Consider the following 16,283-nt stretch of genomic DNA (forward strand, 5'->3'; position numbering starts at 1 on the left):
CCTCGCAAGGTATGGAGGAGGTTGTGAGTTCACGCCTGACTCTGATGCCTATATATTCGGAGTTTGCATATTCTCCCCGTGGTCGCATGGATTTCTTCCGGATCCTCCGGCTTTTCCCTCCACATTTAGAATCAGCATGCGTTTAGTGTATTTGGCTGCTATACACTTCCAGATGATAAGCCACTTCGATGAGCTGTCAGCTATATAGCTGTTAAAATTAAAGGTTTAGTTTTAACTTAGCATGCGAATTGGCCAAAGAAGGATCACAATTCGTACTCCGGGAGTAAGGAATTTGAGTACCATTCCCGCGGCAGATGGTCAGGATCGGCTTTTCTCTCCGTGTTTGTAAATTTGCGTGCAGAGTATTTGGTTGCTATCCATATGTGAGCTATCCATATGTGGCCAAGTTACTTCTGAAAAAGAGCAATATAGCTCAGTGGGCCTTGCCTGGTTACATAAAAAGAGTTGAGTTTTTTTGGTAATTTTTTTGTGACATTTCATGGGTGGATCGATGAATTGCCCACTCTCCCCTCCCCCCAACCGCCTCGCAGGGCAAGTCGGTATCGCTGACGGCGTTTTACCGAGCGGCGCGGAACCTGCTGAGCACTCACTGCAGCAAGGAGCCGTCGGCGTCGCTCATCGAGGTGAGATGCAGCGGAGATGCATCTCGTTTGTAAATGCTTTTTGAAAGGGATCCTGAACGTCGGTGGTAGGGCTGGGACGATTAATCGATTTGTCTGATTGATCAACTGAGAATTATGAAACTGATCCTGTTTAAGAGCGGCGGTCGCCCCCCACATACTGATGATGTCACCAAGCCCCGCCCATCATCTCCCATCATGGTGCGTGCATCTTGCTCATACACTGTCCCCTTGACGTCACACCTCACTCCGGCCTGGGTAAGAGCGTACGATGCGGCTGCAAAAACAGGTTCCTGTGAGCCAGATCTGCTTGTTTCGCTTGCAATTGTAATCACACATTGTAACTAATTTCAGCTAACGACGCTGCTGTAATTGTAATGATAATTAATTGCCCCAGTTTTGCCTGGGATTGCTTCGGCATGGAAGTAAGCTGTAGCAACGCGAGGTCACGGGCCGTCCAGCCTGGTACAAGCGTCCAGCCGGCACAGTTTCCCGCGACTGTGGAAACGTGCGTTCTCGTTTTGCCCGTTTCAGCAAAAGTACTGGGAGATCGTTCAGAACCAGGACATGCACGTGTCCGTGCACTGCGGCAAAGTCGACACAAACTTCGTGTCCAGCGGCTTCCCAATCGGCCGCTCCGAGCCCTTCTCCAGGTGATGTCTCCCGGACACCGGTTCGGCACCATGTGACTACACAAAAAGCAGCCGACATTATGAATGCTCACGCCCGTTGCTGGCCAACTACCGTGGGAATGGTACTCAAATTTGATACTCTCAGAGTATGATTTGTAATTCTTCTTTGGCTGATTCTCATGCTAACTAAGCTAAAACTAAACTTTTTATTTTACCAGGTAAGGCCCACTGAGCTATGTAGCTCTTTTTAATAAGTGACCTGGCCACAAATGATAGCTCATCGAAGTGGCTGATGTAATGTATAGCAGCAAAATACTCTTAAGTGCATGTTGATTCTACATGTGAAAAGCCGGATAACCTGGAGAAAAATCTGCACGACTACGGGAAGAGAGACATGCAAACTCCAAATATACAGACTTCAGGGTCGGGATCAAACCTACAACCTCCTGTATGCCAGGCGAGGTAGTTAACATCTCGCCACCGCGGCTCCCCACTATCCTGTCTCCTGCACTAGAATGGGATACCAACAGGATTAGTGATTATTGTCATGATGCTCGTTTGCCCAGAAAAGCCGAACGTAAGTCTCAAGACTCCTTTTTTTAGGAAGATTCTTCCAAGATTTTGATAATAAACCTAACAATGTTGAGTTTCATTTAGCGTCGTTCTTATAATTTCCATCTCGCAATCGCTGAGGAACCACAGACCAAGCTGAAAGGCAACTGGGCGGTTGGTCCAGCTCTCCACGGTCCTGTGTATATTCAGATGTTTTCAGCCATTTAATTAGTATACATCGTTGGGGACAATGTTGCAGTGTGTAATCTCGGGTTGAGTAATTTTGCATACGATTTGTCAGTATTTAAATGTTTGCCCAATACCAGTTACACTGCATGTTTGTTTTAGTTATGGGAGGGAACTGGAGAACCCAGATGGGGGACCCTGGCAGAAGAGGGGGGGAGAACATTCAAACTCCACGCAGAAAGGCACCCGAATCAGAAATTGAACCCGGCCCTTGCAGTGAGACACAATTGTTACCACTGTGCTAACCACCACCTGTGTGCATGTTTGTGCTTCTGTTGGGTTCATGATTTCTTTCACTTTGTGTTTGGGCATCTGCATCGTCATCAGGCACAGCTGGAACCTGACAATGCTGCCCAGCAACCCCGGCTCCGTGCTGCGACACCTGGGAGCTCTGTCCGGTGAGCCCTTGGCGCCACATGAGAGTCACTCTGAACAGGACGGGTGGCTCCTAATCCAGGGGTGCAGAACCTACGGGTCACGGGCCGGATATGGCCAAGGACTTTATTTCATATGACCCATGGGCTACATGAATCCTAAAATTTCAAAGGACCCACAAATCATATTTGCACTTTTTGGACACTCGAGGGGGATTATTTTGAACCGCGTATCTAATTTTGGCGTGTGCCAAATCACCTATTGCTTCCAAGTAATTCTCGGCACACGGTGAATTGCGTACAATCATAGCCTGATCAAAGCTCAGTGTCAGTTGTATTTGAAAGTCCTAATTTGGCCCTCTGTAAGGAAAAGGTTCCCCTGTTCCTGGCCTAAAAGCTAACCAAGAGAAACATGAGAGTAGGCCATCTTCACAGCTGATGCTATTCCAAACGAGTTGGGATTTAAGCTCATTGTGATGACACGATGTCTCCGAACCTCAGGGGTCACGGTGCCGTGGCTGAACGTGGGGATGGTGTTTTCTACGTGGGTGTGGGCCCGCGACCCGCACTACCTGCCCTCCATCGACTACCTGCACACGGGCGCCGACAAAATCTGGTGGGTGCGCCCCCATTCCTGCTTTCCGCTTCTGTCCCCACCGGTGGAATCATGACCAGCATCATCATTATTTTCTGTCGCGATAAAATCCCCTGCAAGAGGGAGGCCTTCGCCATCTCCCCCACTCCACCACGCCTGCACTGCACGCAAGCTGATGTCTTGGTGCGGTCTCCACGGTGGAATCATTGCTTCTGCTTCCCACCTCTCTTGTTGAGAGTCACAGCAGTGAGACCGTGCGTGTGTTGGGCATGTGACTGTTCTTGTAACTAAGCATTGGTTGATATAAAAAATATCGATTCTTAACATTGCATCGAATATATATACATCAAACTGCACGTGGTTGAATGCGTTCGTATGTTGTCATGCAATGGGTTAATGCTAACCACTAGAGCCTGCTACATTTACAACTGTGCAAATAATATGCTTGAATTTAAACTCGACCGCATATCAAAATAATGATATGAATCACCCACCTCCTTGTGTTGCCGTGCCAACCTTAATAGGTGTTCGCTAATGGCACTTGCCCCAACAGCCTGTTAAAGCATTTATGTGGAATCTTTGTATTTTTTGTACATATGTTCCATGTGCATGGTGATGATCAAAAAACATTTCTTGAGTAGAATTCTGTCTGGACATGGAACCCCTCCCTAGGTACTGCATCCCAGCCAGCCAGAAGGATAAACTGGACAAGGTGGTCCACTCCCTACTGCAGGCGAATGGCAAGTCTGGCTTGGAGATGCTGCAGAACAGCATGGTGAGTGGTGGAGTGGCGACTTCGTAGTGCCATTTAATTTTTGTATTGCTGTGGGCAGCAGAGGGCAGCGCAGCAAATTCCATATCACATCTATTCTTCCCTCCACCGACTCGCACTAATAATAGTGGCGAAGTATGGTCAAACGACCCCCCCTCCCCCCATGACGTGTGAGATGAGCGAGTTATGGTATAAAAGGTTGAGAGGCTGCGGTTACTGTAACTAGAGAACTGCTTTTTGTGTAAAGTTTTGTTGTCCTTCCCCCCCCCGCAGCTCCAATTAGCACGGTTGCCTAGGTACGTATACACGTACAGTATATTTGCTTGTGAATTGATCGTGAGTACCCAGAATGAACCCACACCCCCGGGTCCTGCCCCCCGACCCCCTCCCCTGGTGTGTGTACAGGTGTCCCCGGAGGTGCTGAGCCACGCCGGCGTGTCCGTGTACCGCACCGTGCAGCGCAGCGGGCAGTTCGTGGTCACCTTCCCGGGGTCCTTCACCTCCTCCGTGTCGTGCGGCTACTCGGTGTCCGAGACAATCACGTTCGCCCCCGCTGACTGGCTGCCCCTCGGCTGCCGGGCCGCTGAGGTCTCGCCGCTTGTGTCTCGTCCATCCGTCCGTCCGTCTGTGCATTTTTCCATCTGTCGGACCAACCGTTTATCCGCCTGTCCATCCATCTGCATTGCAAATGAGATGGATGGGACAATTGAACAGAGAGGTATTGCAAATAAGACGTACGGCTATGAGAAATACTGTACAGGCATTTCAAAATGTGAGACTGCTATAGAGAGGGTACGATTAGGAGAGTACGAACCTAGCAGATAGTACAGGCAGTTGAGGTGGGAGAGACGGTATATACAGGGGGTGCCACGGTGGTGAGATGTTAACTACCTCACCTGGTGTGCAGGAGGTCATTGGTTCGATCCCGACCCTGATGCCTGTATGTTTGTCGTTTGCATATTCTTCCTGTAGTCACGTGGATTTTTCTCCAGGTCCTCCGCTTTTTCCCCTCCACATTTTAGAAACATGCGTTTGGAGTATTTAGCTGCTATAAATTCGCACGTGATAAGCCACTTTGTGGAGCTATCATTTGTGACCAGGTCGCTTCTCAAAAAGAGCTATGTAGCTCGGTGGGCCTTACCTGGTAAAATAAAAATAGTGAAACAATGTCCATTCATTTGTCCATCTGTCCGTTTGTCCTTCCATTCTTCTGTCCGTTTGATTGTTTATCATCCATCTGATTGTCCATCTACAGTGAGGGGAAAAAAGTATTTGATCCCCTGCTGATTTTGTACGTTTGCCCACTGACAAAGAAATGATCAGTCTATAATTGTAATGGTAGGTTTATTTGAACAGTGAGAGACAAGAATAACAATAACAACAACAAAAAATCCAGAAAAACGCAATGTCAAAAATGTTACAAAATTGATTTGCAGGCCCTCCCACCCACCCACCCGCCCACCGGCTGGGTGTAACGGTGCCCACTCATGCGGCGAATCCCCCCCGCGTACATCCCGTCTGGCAGGAGGTGAAGAGGCGGTGCATCCCCAACATGTTCCCCGTGGACAAGCTGCTTTACCTGACGGCCGTGGGCGAGCTGGAGAAGGGCAACGCGGCGGCACTGGCCCACGTGGGGCCCCTGCTGGGCCAGCTACGGTGGGCGTAAGCGTCGCGTCGCGTCGCGTCGCGTCGCGCCACGCAGCACCGCGTGGGCACACCGCACATTGAGACAATGCTGCTGCTGCTGCTGCTGCACCCATACGTCCACGCGAGGTCTCTTTAACCCTTTACCCCTTCCCGAGATGTCGCCGCTGGATCTCGGAACGCGCAAGCGGCGAGCGTTGGATTTTATTTTGGAGAGACGTAGTGGCGCCGTTGTTTTTGAAGGCATTGTGCTCACCGGCGGAGAACTGTAGCTATACGACCGCACTCTGCAATAGCTCTTTCCCCCCAGACTGGAACTCTTTCCCACAAGATATCAAGAGTCTCTTGACATTTGTCAAACTCGTCTTAGATTGTTATTTACAATCTTTCGTCTGTTGGACTTTTTGGGTAATTTAGCAAATTACTTGCAATATTTATTTGGTTATTTTGCTGATTAGTTTGTTTCTAGTTTCGTGTTTTATTGTCATGCTATGTCTACTGCTGTGTCTTGTACAGCACTTGGAAATCCTTGATGAAGGTGCATTATAAATGGAATTGTCATTCCGCACCACGTACTGCGTATCATGTACCACGTACCGCGTACCACATGCCACATGTCGCACCACACGGAGCCTACCGCACCACCGCACGCCACGTTTGGCACGGTGTGAAAAACCAACCACGCTCACGATTCCGATTTTTGTCCCCCGGGCCGTCGAAAAAACCCAACAGAGACCGGGAGTTGAACCTGCGGCGGAGGCTGCACGTGCGGGGACTCCGCTCGTGGGCGCGCTATGGCTGCCAGGACGCGCACCATCCCGGCGTGGCCGAGGTGCGCAAGCGGCCGCGCAAGTGGCTTCCCATCGAGTCGGCGGAGCGGCGCTGCCTCACCTGCCGCCAGCTCTGCTACCTCTCCATGGTGAGCAAAGCCGGCGGGGCGCGGGCGAACGGGGGGGAAGGGTTGTGACTTCAAATCGTGGTCGGGCGGTAACCACTCCCCGGGACCCCAGGAGCACCGAGTTCGGGGCTTCGGTCCGTGACATTTCTGTACCGGCCCTCTCCCTCGTTACGGTGCGTGCATTTTTTGTAAAGTAAAAAAAGAAATCCTGGTCGGTGGTTAACTCAGCCCATCTCACCTCTGGGATCGATTTTTTTAAACCGAATTCTGCCGTGTGGGGGAAGTGAGCACAGCGATTATCCTGTGGTTAGACTTGGCCCTGCCGTGGGAATGTGGGGTTTTCACCACTGGCTCGGCTGTAAGCGGGAGATGAGCACCGATTCTCTTGTCATTCGAGTAGGAAATTGCTTGTTGTTTACTGTTTACTTAGAGGGGGAGGGCTAGAGCAGAATGCATGTTATAAAAAGCATATGATAATTGTACTCATTCTGTTCATGTATGTATGTTGAACTTCTTTAGCACCATACGTAGCCAACCGTGCTCATTGGAGGTGTGGAGGAAGGACAACAAACTAAACACAACAAGCAGTTGTAGATAAATGAGTGCTCAATCTAGATGATTTTAAAGTGTATAGCTCCAGTGGCTTCCTATTAATGCCAAACGTTCAGTGTTTGGCATTTGTTTCATGTTTGTTTGAACTGAGATTTTGTGTGGGCTTCACTTTCAAACAAAGTCGCGCTTCAGGGTTGTTTGTAGTAAGCAGGCAGGAAGCAGGGAGTGCATGACCAACTTTTGGGAAGCATGGAGTGGGTGGGAATCAAGCGGGGAGCGGGGAGCAGGTAGAAAAGGTGCAAAGACTGGGGACAGACGCTCACATCGACCCTCGACTTGAGGAGCAGCAGCTGATTACAGAACCAGCATACTTGGGAATTGTTTTTGTAAGCACGGTTAATCCGCAACCCCGATAAACCGGCCGCGTACAATCGAAAGTTCACCATCTTGGGGGGTGATTTCAAAATTCCGACTGTGAGGTTGTCTCATTTGTGGAACTGCTCGTGGGAACGTATCGTATGTCTATTTGAAGTACAGGAGTTGTGAATGCTCACTCGCTCTGCTGTGTTGTGGTTTGCCTCCGCGTGTGAATCGTGTTGGGGGGTGGCGCCGGTGGTGGAGGAGAGCGAGAACGTGGTCTTTTGTCTGCACTGCGCGCTGGCACGCACGGAGGAGCAGGGCTCCTGCCGGCGTCTCAAGCTCATGTACCGCTACGACCAGGTGAGAGAGACGTGCGCGCGGTTACGGCAACGCCGCGCAATAAAACACGCAACACGCTGCAAGCCGAGAGCCCTCTTTCTCACGACGATGTCAAGAGATGAGCCTCTGTGGAGGAGGCACGTGAAGGACGCTACTGGGCAGTTGGAGGCGGTCGCCATCCAGTAACAACGGAGGGCGGAGGAGCGACGCTCACAACAACGAACGGAGTGCCGGGCGGCTAAAACACAGCAATTTGGAAGTCGGTCAACCCACGGCACCTGGGTCTGTCCCGTGAGCTCCTGCCAGCGGGCATTCGTCACTTCACGCGGCCTTGAAGTGCACATAGCCTGGCACAAGCGCCATGGCCACTTAGTGGCGAATGGCGGTTGTTGTGTGGTTTGTGGGTTATGACGTTAATTAGTAAAAAAATAAATGTAGATGAGTGAAAATCCTCCATGTGTATGCGTGCCTTTTTACACGTGTCATGCTGCAGGAGCAAATGGACTCGCTTGTCGACCGGGTGAACGCCGCGATCGCTCTCAGCCTCGGCGCCGGCCTCGCCTCGCCAGGGACTCACCGCAGCCCAGTCCCCTCGGTGTCCTCCACCTCCACCACCACCACCACTCCTCCTCCCCCTCGCCGCACCGCCAACTCTACCCGCCGCCACCCAGCCTCTGAGCCGGCCAGTCCCACCAATACCGCCGCCGCCACCACCGCCGATACCGCCGATACCGCCGGCTCGGCATACGATGGAGCCGACGGTCGGCTTTCCTCTCCGTCGCGACGCAGGCGAAGGGCCGAGCCGCGTGGGGGGTCGGCGGCGACGGCGGCGGCGGCGGCCACGGAGGACGGGGCCTACGGCCGGCAGGGACAGCGGCAGGTGCGGCGAGCGGCGCTGGGGCCGTACGGCGCGCGCCAACGGGGGGAGGCGTCCGGCCCGGCGAGGCCGCGTCCGTAAGGGGATGCCGCGTGGGGGGTCCGCTCGGGAGGTTTAGCGGCGATCGTTGCTTGGCGGGCGTCCACCGGCAATGCGTTTTAAACCGGGAGCGAAAACGGCACCTTTTGGGTACGGCAGTGGCGTAGAGCAGCGATTCCCAACCTTTCATTTGTCCGTGTACCCTGACCGTACCTATCACCTTTCCACGTACCCTTTCAGCATATAGGTTTTATATTCAATTAAATAGTTGAATACAATACAGCATAATAATGACATGTATTACAAATATATATATAATTATCACCGAAGACACTTAGTGAACACTTAATAACTTTCAAATATAACTAAATATTTACAATTTAATATTTACCCTTTAATTAAAAAAAACATGTTTAAACTCTACTGTGCAATGTTTAGCCGAGTCACTATGAAGCAGAAGAGACTGGCTGAGGTTCACTGAGCATGGAATGTTTAAGATATTTTCTGACGGTCTTGAAGATTCATTTATTTATTTGGAAACTTATAAAATAATGTGAAAAACGAGAGGAATCGGGGATCCTCCCTCCCCCCCCCCCCCCCCGCGCATGGACGATGGAGGCATGGATTCGCAAAATGAAACGCAACGGATAAGCGTGTGGCTTTTAGAGTCGCGAGCAAACACGCACGCAGAGCTAGCGCTGCCTCGTGACCTCGCTTCACCCTACTCCAGTACGCGATTGGCCTCGCGTACCCCTCAGATATGCCACGCGTATCCCGACGGGTCCTCGTGTTCTGTTGTGCCGCAGGTTGGGAACCGTTCGTGTAGAGCAGGGGCGGGGAACCTTTTCTTCTGCCAAGGGCCATTTGGATATTTATATAACGCCACTCGCGGGCCATACAGAATGATCAACTTAAAAATTAGCCCGTTTATATTTGGTCAAACATTTAATTAACTCACCCCCTAATGTGATGGCTGGAGCTGTTTCTCTTTGGCGAGGCGTGTGACGATGTTAGCTGGCTATTGACGATGTTGTTGCTACTCGCAACTGCTTTTCCAGGTTTTGCTACCTAGATTTATTGAATTTCGAGTCCCGCCTGCGGTTGCCTTGGCAGGGCAACACCAAATGGCCCACTCTACACCCCTGGTGTAAAGTGAAGGAGATCTGTTTTGAAGAGCTGCGATTGGTCAACAGAGCACACGACGGTCACGTGGGCCTGCCTGCCTGTGATCTGATTGGAAGTCGCCCTCATTTGCCCACTATGGAGGGCGATCGTCAGACCTGCCTGGAATTACAATAGAAATCTTACAAACACTCGTCACATTTGTCAATATCACTGCCGTAAAGAGGGAAGCGTACGATAGGAAACATTTCGGGCAATGGCGCGGCAACATTTGCCTGTGCCGGTTTTTGTGGGCGACGGTCGTTCTCAATTGGCCTTTGTGGATCCATTGCCTTGGCGTGCGCGTCCACGTGTCATCCCCATGTGGTTTCCTTTCTTTGTTTTTCTCGTGTGCAAATCCCATTTTGCAGTTTTACTCTGGAGCACAAACTTCAGGGGATGGCTGCGAGGGTCCAGGACCTCGTCCGTGCGCTGGAACGGTATTTGGAGAAAAACGGTCAAATCGGTAAAACGTAGCGACCGTTTGATGCTGGGTTTTTTTTTTTTGCCAAAAATTGGCAGCGATGTTTTACCGGCGCATGAATTGGGGCCGAAATGAATATTTGTTTTCAACCCCCCCCCCCCCAACAATTTTTTGTACCGTGTTGTAATATTTTTTTTTACCTGTGCGTGTGTACATATTTTTTTAATTGGACTGTAGTACGTTTTTTCGTTGTTATAAAGTGAAACAGGTCACACAAACGGGAACGCAAGAGTGTTTTGCTCATCCGAAGGAAAAAAAAATAAACCCAGAATGTATCGGGGGTTTTTTTTTTTAAAGTGATGCCACCTCGCGTCTTGGAGGGGCATTTAAGTTTGCGTTCTTTTACTGAATTTCTACTGTTTTTTATCAGAAATCCTCGGCAGACTGTGATACTGGTGTGGAGCTGCTGGCAGCAGCCCACCCATTCCGACAGGTTTTAAATGTGCTGCTCACGTAAAAAAAAAAAACCTTTCTCCATTCCAAAATGTAGCGTTTTATTTGAATCCGATTGCCGATTTTAAGCGGCAAACGCTTAATGCGTCGTTGCTCTCGTTTGCGTTGCCTTGAGCACACGGCCGATTTTAAAACGGTGAAGTGATGAGAGATAGAGAAAAAAGGGGCTGTGTTGAGTGACTGTCTGACAGTGCATGACCTGTGTACGTGATTCCCAAGGGTTGAACTAGCTGTGGAATGGATAGGGGGGATAAGGTGAAAAAAAGTTGGTGGGCTGTGGAGTCGCTTGGATGCGGTCGTTTATTAATGTGAAAAATTAAGGGGGTCGATGCTCCATGTTTAAAGGATTTTGCACTAGCGAGGAACGTTATTTACTGTATGGAGATGAAGCAGCAAAAGAAAGGAAGTGATGCTTGCGTAACATGAACATGTCCAGAAGCCGGTATTTGTGTAAAAGCCCGAGGCGCGATTCACCTGTTGGTGGAAACGCACTGTCCACCGATATTTGACGGAGAAATGGTGACGTCGCTGCTATTTCACGATCGTCCATTTTCCTCCTGGCTGAATTTCGGCGGAATTCGGTTTCACCCAACACGTGGAGCAGGTGGCTCTGTCTCGAGCAGAAGTCGTCGACAAAGTTTCTCCTTAAATTTGATCTTTATCAAGTGGGGGGGGGACCAACATTACGGATAAATCTCGCTCTTTCAGATCATCGAAGTGACATTCTTCCCAGTGGGGAACTTTAGCCCCAGATCCTTAAAGACGGTCTGCACGATTTCTCAGAATGTGAAATTGTCAAAGGGAAGAGCTGCTGAACGTCAGAAGTGAATTTAAGTTTTAGGTAAAGTGCTTCATTGTTTTTGAAAAGATGTTTACCCCATCCCAAAGAAAGATTGAATTGGCCCCAGCTGCATGAGTGAAAGGCAAAAGCCGAGGTCAGTTCATTCGCGCTGGAATAAAAAGAGTAAAATAATTGTTTTACTATCGATATCAACGATGGTGATGGTGTGCCCACCTGCGAGTGTTAAAAGTACCCCACGAACTAAATCGTGAGCTCCTTATTTTAAGAATATTTCCGGGAGGCACGAAAACTTGATTGTGGCAACGACGGGGCGACCCGTGACAGTGCGTCGACGCGCCACTCGACGGCTCCAGAGGAGTTCAGTCCGCGTAGGCGACTTGGTCCGTTGCGTGTTTTACCAACTCCCCAGCGAGAACAGCTCCCTCCCCCGCTCCCCCACACTGAGCGCAGGTTGGAGTTAAGTGCCCGGGGAGAGAGTAAAAAGGGGAAACACGTGGTGGATCCAAACTGCCTGGCCGGGCTGACCGACTTTGGGTCCCCTGCGACGCTGCTACGTCGAGAGCGGCGCCGGTTCTAAGTGTTCAGTGCAATGAGTTTGCAATGGCCTTGCTGTTGTGGAATGTAAATAATTGTTATTGGTACAATCATCTTCGCGTTAACAAACAAAAAAAAACGGAATTCACGGCTTAAAAGGAAAGCAATGGATTGTGTGCCCGTAATGGAGCGTTGGTTTTTTTTCTTCCTTGTGTCGTCATCGTGAGCTCGCGAATTTCAATCAATCGAGTGGCAATTTGTGCGGCGGTGTCGGTATGCAGTGATTGGTGCTAAATGTTGCGCTTCACCCCCTCCCACCCCCCCCCAGAAAAGCTTTATTTTTGTGCTGTGCCCGCCGCGGTAGATGGCACAGCGCTCTCCTGCCGTCGTGATTGTGCGGTGTATGTGGCTTCTGCAGTTCCTGCTTGAACGCTTAATCGATAATGAGGGGATGGGCGGGGCGGGGCGGGGGGGGTCCCTCGTGCGAATCACTGCTGCTCTGTGAAATCCTGCCACAGAGAATTGATATCTCTATCTGTAACCCTACAATCATAACCCACAACCATAACCGTGACTCCATACGCATTTTGCCTTGTGGGGTTTTTTGTTTTAATCGTGCCACATCCATTCCAGCGAAGAAAAACCGAGTCTGGCTGGAGGCGGAAATATAGAAGTAACAATGAACTCGCGCAGGGAATAAATTAATTGTCACATTCCGCATTACATTTCAAGTAAAGAATCGATTTTTTTTATATATATAAACATTGTTTTGCCTCTTTTGTACAGTTATGTGCACCGTTCAGTTGAAACGGTATATAATTTGCACAGATTGAAAATACTGTATTTTTCTCGTGCGTACAATTTGATGTGCGCACCTGGTGCGCATATTAATCAATGCACCTTTATGTGCCCTTCGGTAGCAGCGGCGCACCACCACCACCGCATTGGGTGTCTCTTCTGCCCTGAATCTTGTCTTGCCGAACCGAGGCAGAATTGTCCTGCGCCAGTCTCTTGGAATCGCCTTCCTGCACAACATAAAGCCGTCGTCGGATTGATTGAACCCGGTACTTAACCCATTCCAGTCGCTCGCTGGCGGTCAGCCATCTCATTGTCACTCTCCTATCACCACTTGTCTGGTTTCTGTCAACGTGAACGTCACCGATTGATTCCTCCACCCATGTTTAGCACTACCTCTGACTTGTCTCGTCCCTGCCGTGTTCAAACAACATACTGCAGGTCGCTTCTTCACTCCCATCGTCTCTTCCCAAGTTCTTGCAACGTTTGTCAATTCCAGAGATGTAGTAACTCCGTCGTGGCGTTTGTTGCTGTGGTTTTTGTTGGCCTTGTGCACAGCGAACATTAAACAAATGTAGTTAACCATTTATACATTTGCATTGCATACACAACAAAAAAAACCGAATGCCGTGTGCACTGGCATTGCTCGAATCCAACCTGCTATTCCATTATTGCCAAGAACCTAAAAGTCACAGCTGTCTTCGAGAGAGTACCCAAACCGGATCACCATGCCCTCCATTCTCGCACCCTTCGGTCTCCCTTGCAGGAGACGTTTCGGTTGGATCTCGAAGTTGCGTAGCGTTTAGCTGTGAGGCTCTCTACACGTGTGTCGGAAAGGAGGGCACTTTGTGAAACTCTTTAAAGCTCCCAACAACACTGCTGCCACCGATCCTTATTGGTCTAGGGGACCGATTCATGGGGTGTGGCAATGGAGGTGACATCACCCCCGCGTGGAAAAGAGGTGACGGATCAAGTTGAAGCTACTGAATTGGCTGCAGAGTTTTAGGGCAGCAGTGGTTTGCATTGAAGTAGGGGCGGATGGTATCTTCAGATGAAGACGAATACCGGTGGGAAAGGTGCAAGATCATCCACGTTAACAATGATGTGCAGTATAACATTGCATAATTTTTCACGCCAAAATCTCCACGTAGGTGGCTCTGAAGGATTTAGCCTACCACCACTGTATAAGACTCGATACAATACATTATTTGCAACTTCATCCAATAGCGTATCTTGCGCATTATCAGGCGTTTATTTTGTTCACATCGTGAGAGATGGCTGACCAAAAGTAGCCGTCTTCTAAAATGTATAATTGCGGACCATGTCTATTAACGACCACTTTAATAATGTCATGCGCAAATCTTGGATTTTTTTTATTTCATACGAATATTCAAATTCTGAATGTACGTGGTCTAAAAAAAAAAGTACTGCAGAAGATAGTCTCTGCTCGCATTTACGTAGGCTCCTTGTTTTTCTGTGATGAAACAGACCGGGCTCTGTCCCCAAAGCATCACGTGGCCGGTGATTATAGGAAACGTTGTGTCCTGGACTCAACAAATCATAGCAGTTGTGCAAGTACTGTACTCTCGTATAGCCAATGCAAGAACTCTGGCGAGTATTTTCCCCATGAAGCAGTCATCCATCGTTGTAATCTCCCTTGGGACAGAGAAACGACTTATTTGCATTACAGTACTTCGTGCGTGCCATCGGAGCAGCGTTTTAGTTAATTCTGGGCAGAGTAATCGCACCACTCCGTAGTGGCATCGATACACAATCCCTTCAGAGGCTGCGTACGGAGAAGATTTGAAATTTGACAGATAAATGATGGCATATCGTTAATAATTGTAACAACCTGCTGCAGATTTTGATTTAAAGCTTTCGTGACTGCAGGGATTCATATTCTTGGTTGTTTTGGTAAAGTCACGTAGAGGGGAAACAATTAAAATAATAAAAATATAAAACAATAAAATTCTCACGACGTTTTGACTGCAACACAAGCAATCATCATCAGGTGTGAAAACCACGGTAATAATTTTTTTAAGAAAGTGGCGTTTTTTCCTCTCTACTTAACTTTACCGAAAGAACCAAGAATATGAACCTGCTATAGCTTGAGCACTGGTGGTTCTCAACCTGTGGTGGCTACTACCGTTACACCACCTTGTTAAATTTAGTTTCAATCGAGTGTGTACCCTCTTGCCTGCCCCCAACATGTTTCTGAGAAATAAATGCATGAAGAATGAACATCAACATTTTAACGAATTGTTCATTTTGTGAGGTAATCCTAACTCGCTAAGTCACTGCAAGGGATTAAAAGAAAGTTATCGTACGCTCTGCATGCATGAAGTCATTTGTTCACACCCGCTGGTTGCTGTTGGAAACGACTGTGTACGATCAATGAGTTTACAAAGGTCGCTTATATCGATCTAGGTTACCATATGGATTTAAATTAAATCGCCGTTATTTTATATTGGCAGATTCATACATGATTATTCACCAATGGCTCGTATATAATTTCACCTTGATCAATCACATGTACCCCCTGTTGAGAACCACTGAATTATTGTAACTCACTAACCCCCCCCCCCCACCACTGCCGAAATTCAAGGAGTGCTGGCAGTGGCGTCGTGTGGTTGGCATGGACCTTGCTGCAAGGAAAGAAATGGGGCAACCCCTTGCCCAATGTTCCCCTCTTCATGGTTCGGTGCCTGGCCCCTGGTTCCTGGTGCAGTTGCACCGCCTGCACACTTAGACGGCAAAGCCACTGGAAGTGCTGGAGAGGGGGATGGAGGTATGGGGCCGTAGCATGCTCATCTGATAATGCTTGAGTTTGTTTCCATTATATATGTATAAAATGCCTAAGGAGTATATTGTTATAATAATAAGTTTAAACTTGTGCCGATGTAATAAAAGTGGAAGGAGAGAGCGAAAAAGTGTCGTGCGAGTTTTATTCGTGTTCAATGAACCACTTCGCAGACCTGGAAGATCGCTGTCGGGGCAATTTAACACGTCGGCTTTCAACAGCAAATTGCCAGGGCGTTTATTAACAAATGGGCTTAATGACAATTTGATGTGGGCTTTTAAAAACGACACATTACAACATGGATGGATGATCCCCACATACTTGTAAATTTGTACATGCGCTGGTCTGGTCGAATGCAAAATTAAAACGTTACACATTTCTACACGTGCAGACTAAGTACACCACTAAAACAGATTGTAAATGGATACGTGGGAGTCGCCAACGTAACGTTCTCACTAAACAGGCAATACATCGATACGAGAATACGTTCCTGCAACCACGCTCATTCTAAACAGGATATTTGTTATAATTGTGGTCCTTTGAACTCTTTTCACACCGTACGCAGCCAACCATGCTCATTGGAGGTGCAGGGAAGGACAACAAACTAAACAAGCAGTTATAAAAAAACTGAGTTTTCAAACTATACTTAAAAGTGCATAGCTACAGTGACTTCCTAATATCGAAAGGAAGAACGTTCCAGACGGCCATAGAAGCACATCTGAAAGCACGCGAT

The 16,283-nt window shown here is 48.8% G+C and overlaps 1 protein-coding gene across 1 annotated transcript in view; it reads left to right on the forward strand.

The window, feature by feature from the left end:
- Positions 1 to 15,680, forward strand: part of LOC116952039 (uncharacterized) — a 38,227-nt gene extending 22,547 nt beyond the window's left edge. The window contains exons 12-21 of the mRNA XM_032971040.2: positions 552 to 644; positions 1,176 to 1,294; positions 2,399 to 2,469; positions 2,947 to 3,061; positions 3,713 to 3,815; positions 4,218 to 4,400; positions 5,338 to 5,468; positions 6,189 to 6,374; positions 7,518 to 7,626; positions 8,099 to 15,680. Coding sequence (XP_032826931.2) covers positions 552 to 644; positions 1,176 to 1,294; positions 2,399 to 2,469; positions 2,947 to 3,061; positions 3,713 to 3,815; positions 4,218 to 4,400; positions 5,338 to 5,468; positions 6,189 to 6,374; positions 7,518 to 7,626; positions 8,099 to 8,563 — 1,575 coding nt within the window. The 3' untranslated portion in view covers positions 8,564 to 15,680. The remainder of the gene's footprint in view (positions 1 to 551; positions 645 to 1,175; positions 1,295 to 2,398; positions 2,470 to 2,946; positions 3,062 to 3,712; positions 3,816 to 4,217; positions 4,401 to 5,337; positions 5,469 to 6,188; positions 6,375 to 7,517; positions 7,627 to 8,098) is intronic.
- The last annotated feature ends 603 nt before the right edge of the window (positions 15,681 to 16,283 follow it).

Source organism: Petromyzon marinus, chromosome 45 (genome assembly GCF_048934315.1).
Source record: "Petromyzon marinus isolate PM22_M1 ecotype Great Lakes invasive population chromosome 45, UKy_Petmar_22M1.pri1.0, whole genome shotgun sequence".
In the NCBI taxonomy this organism is placed as follows: Eukaryota; Metazoa; Chordata; class Hyperoartia; order Petromyzontiformes; family Petromyzontidae; genus Petromyzon; species Petromyzon marinus.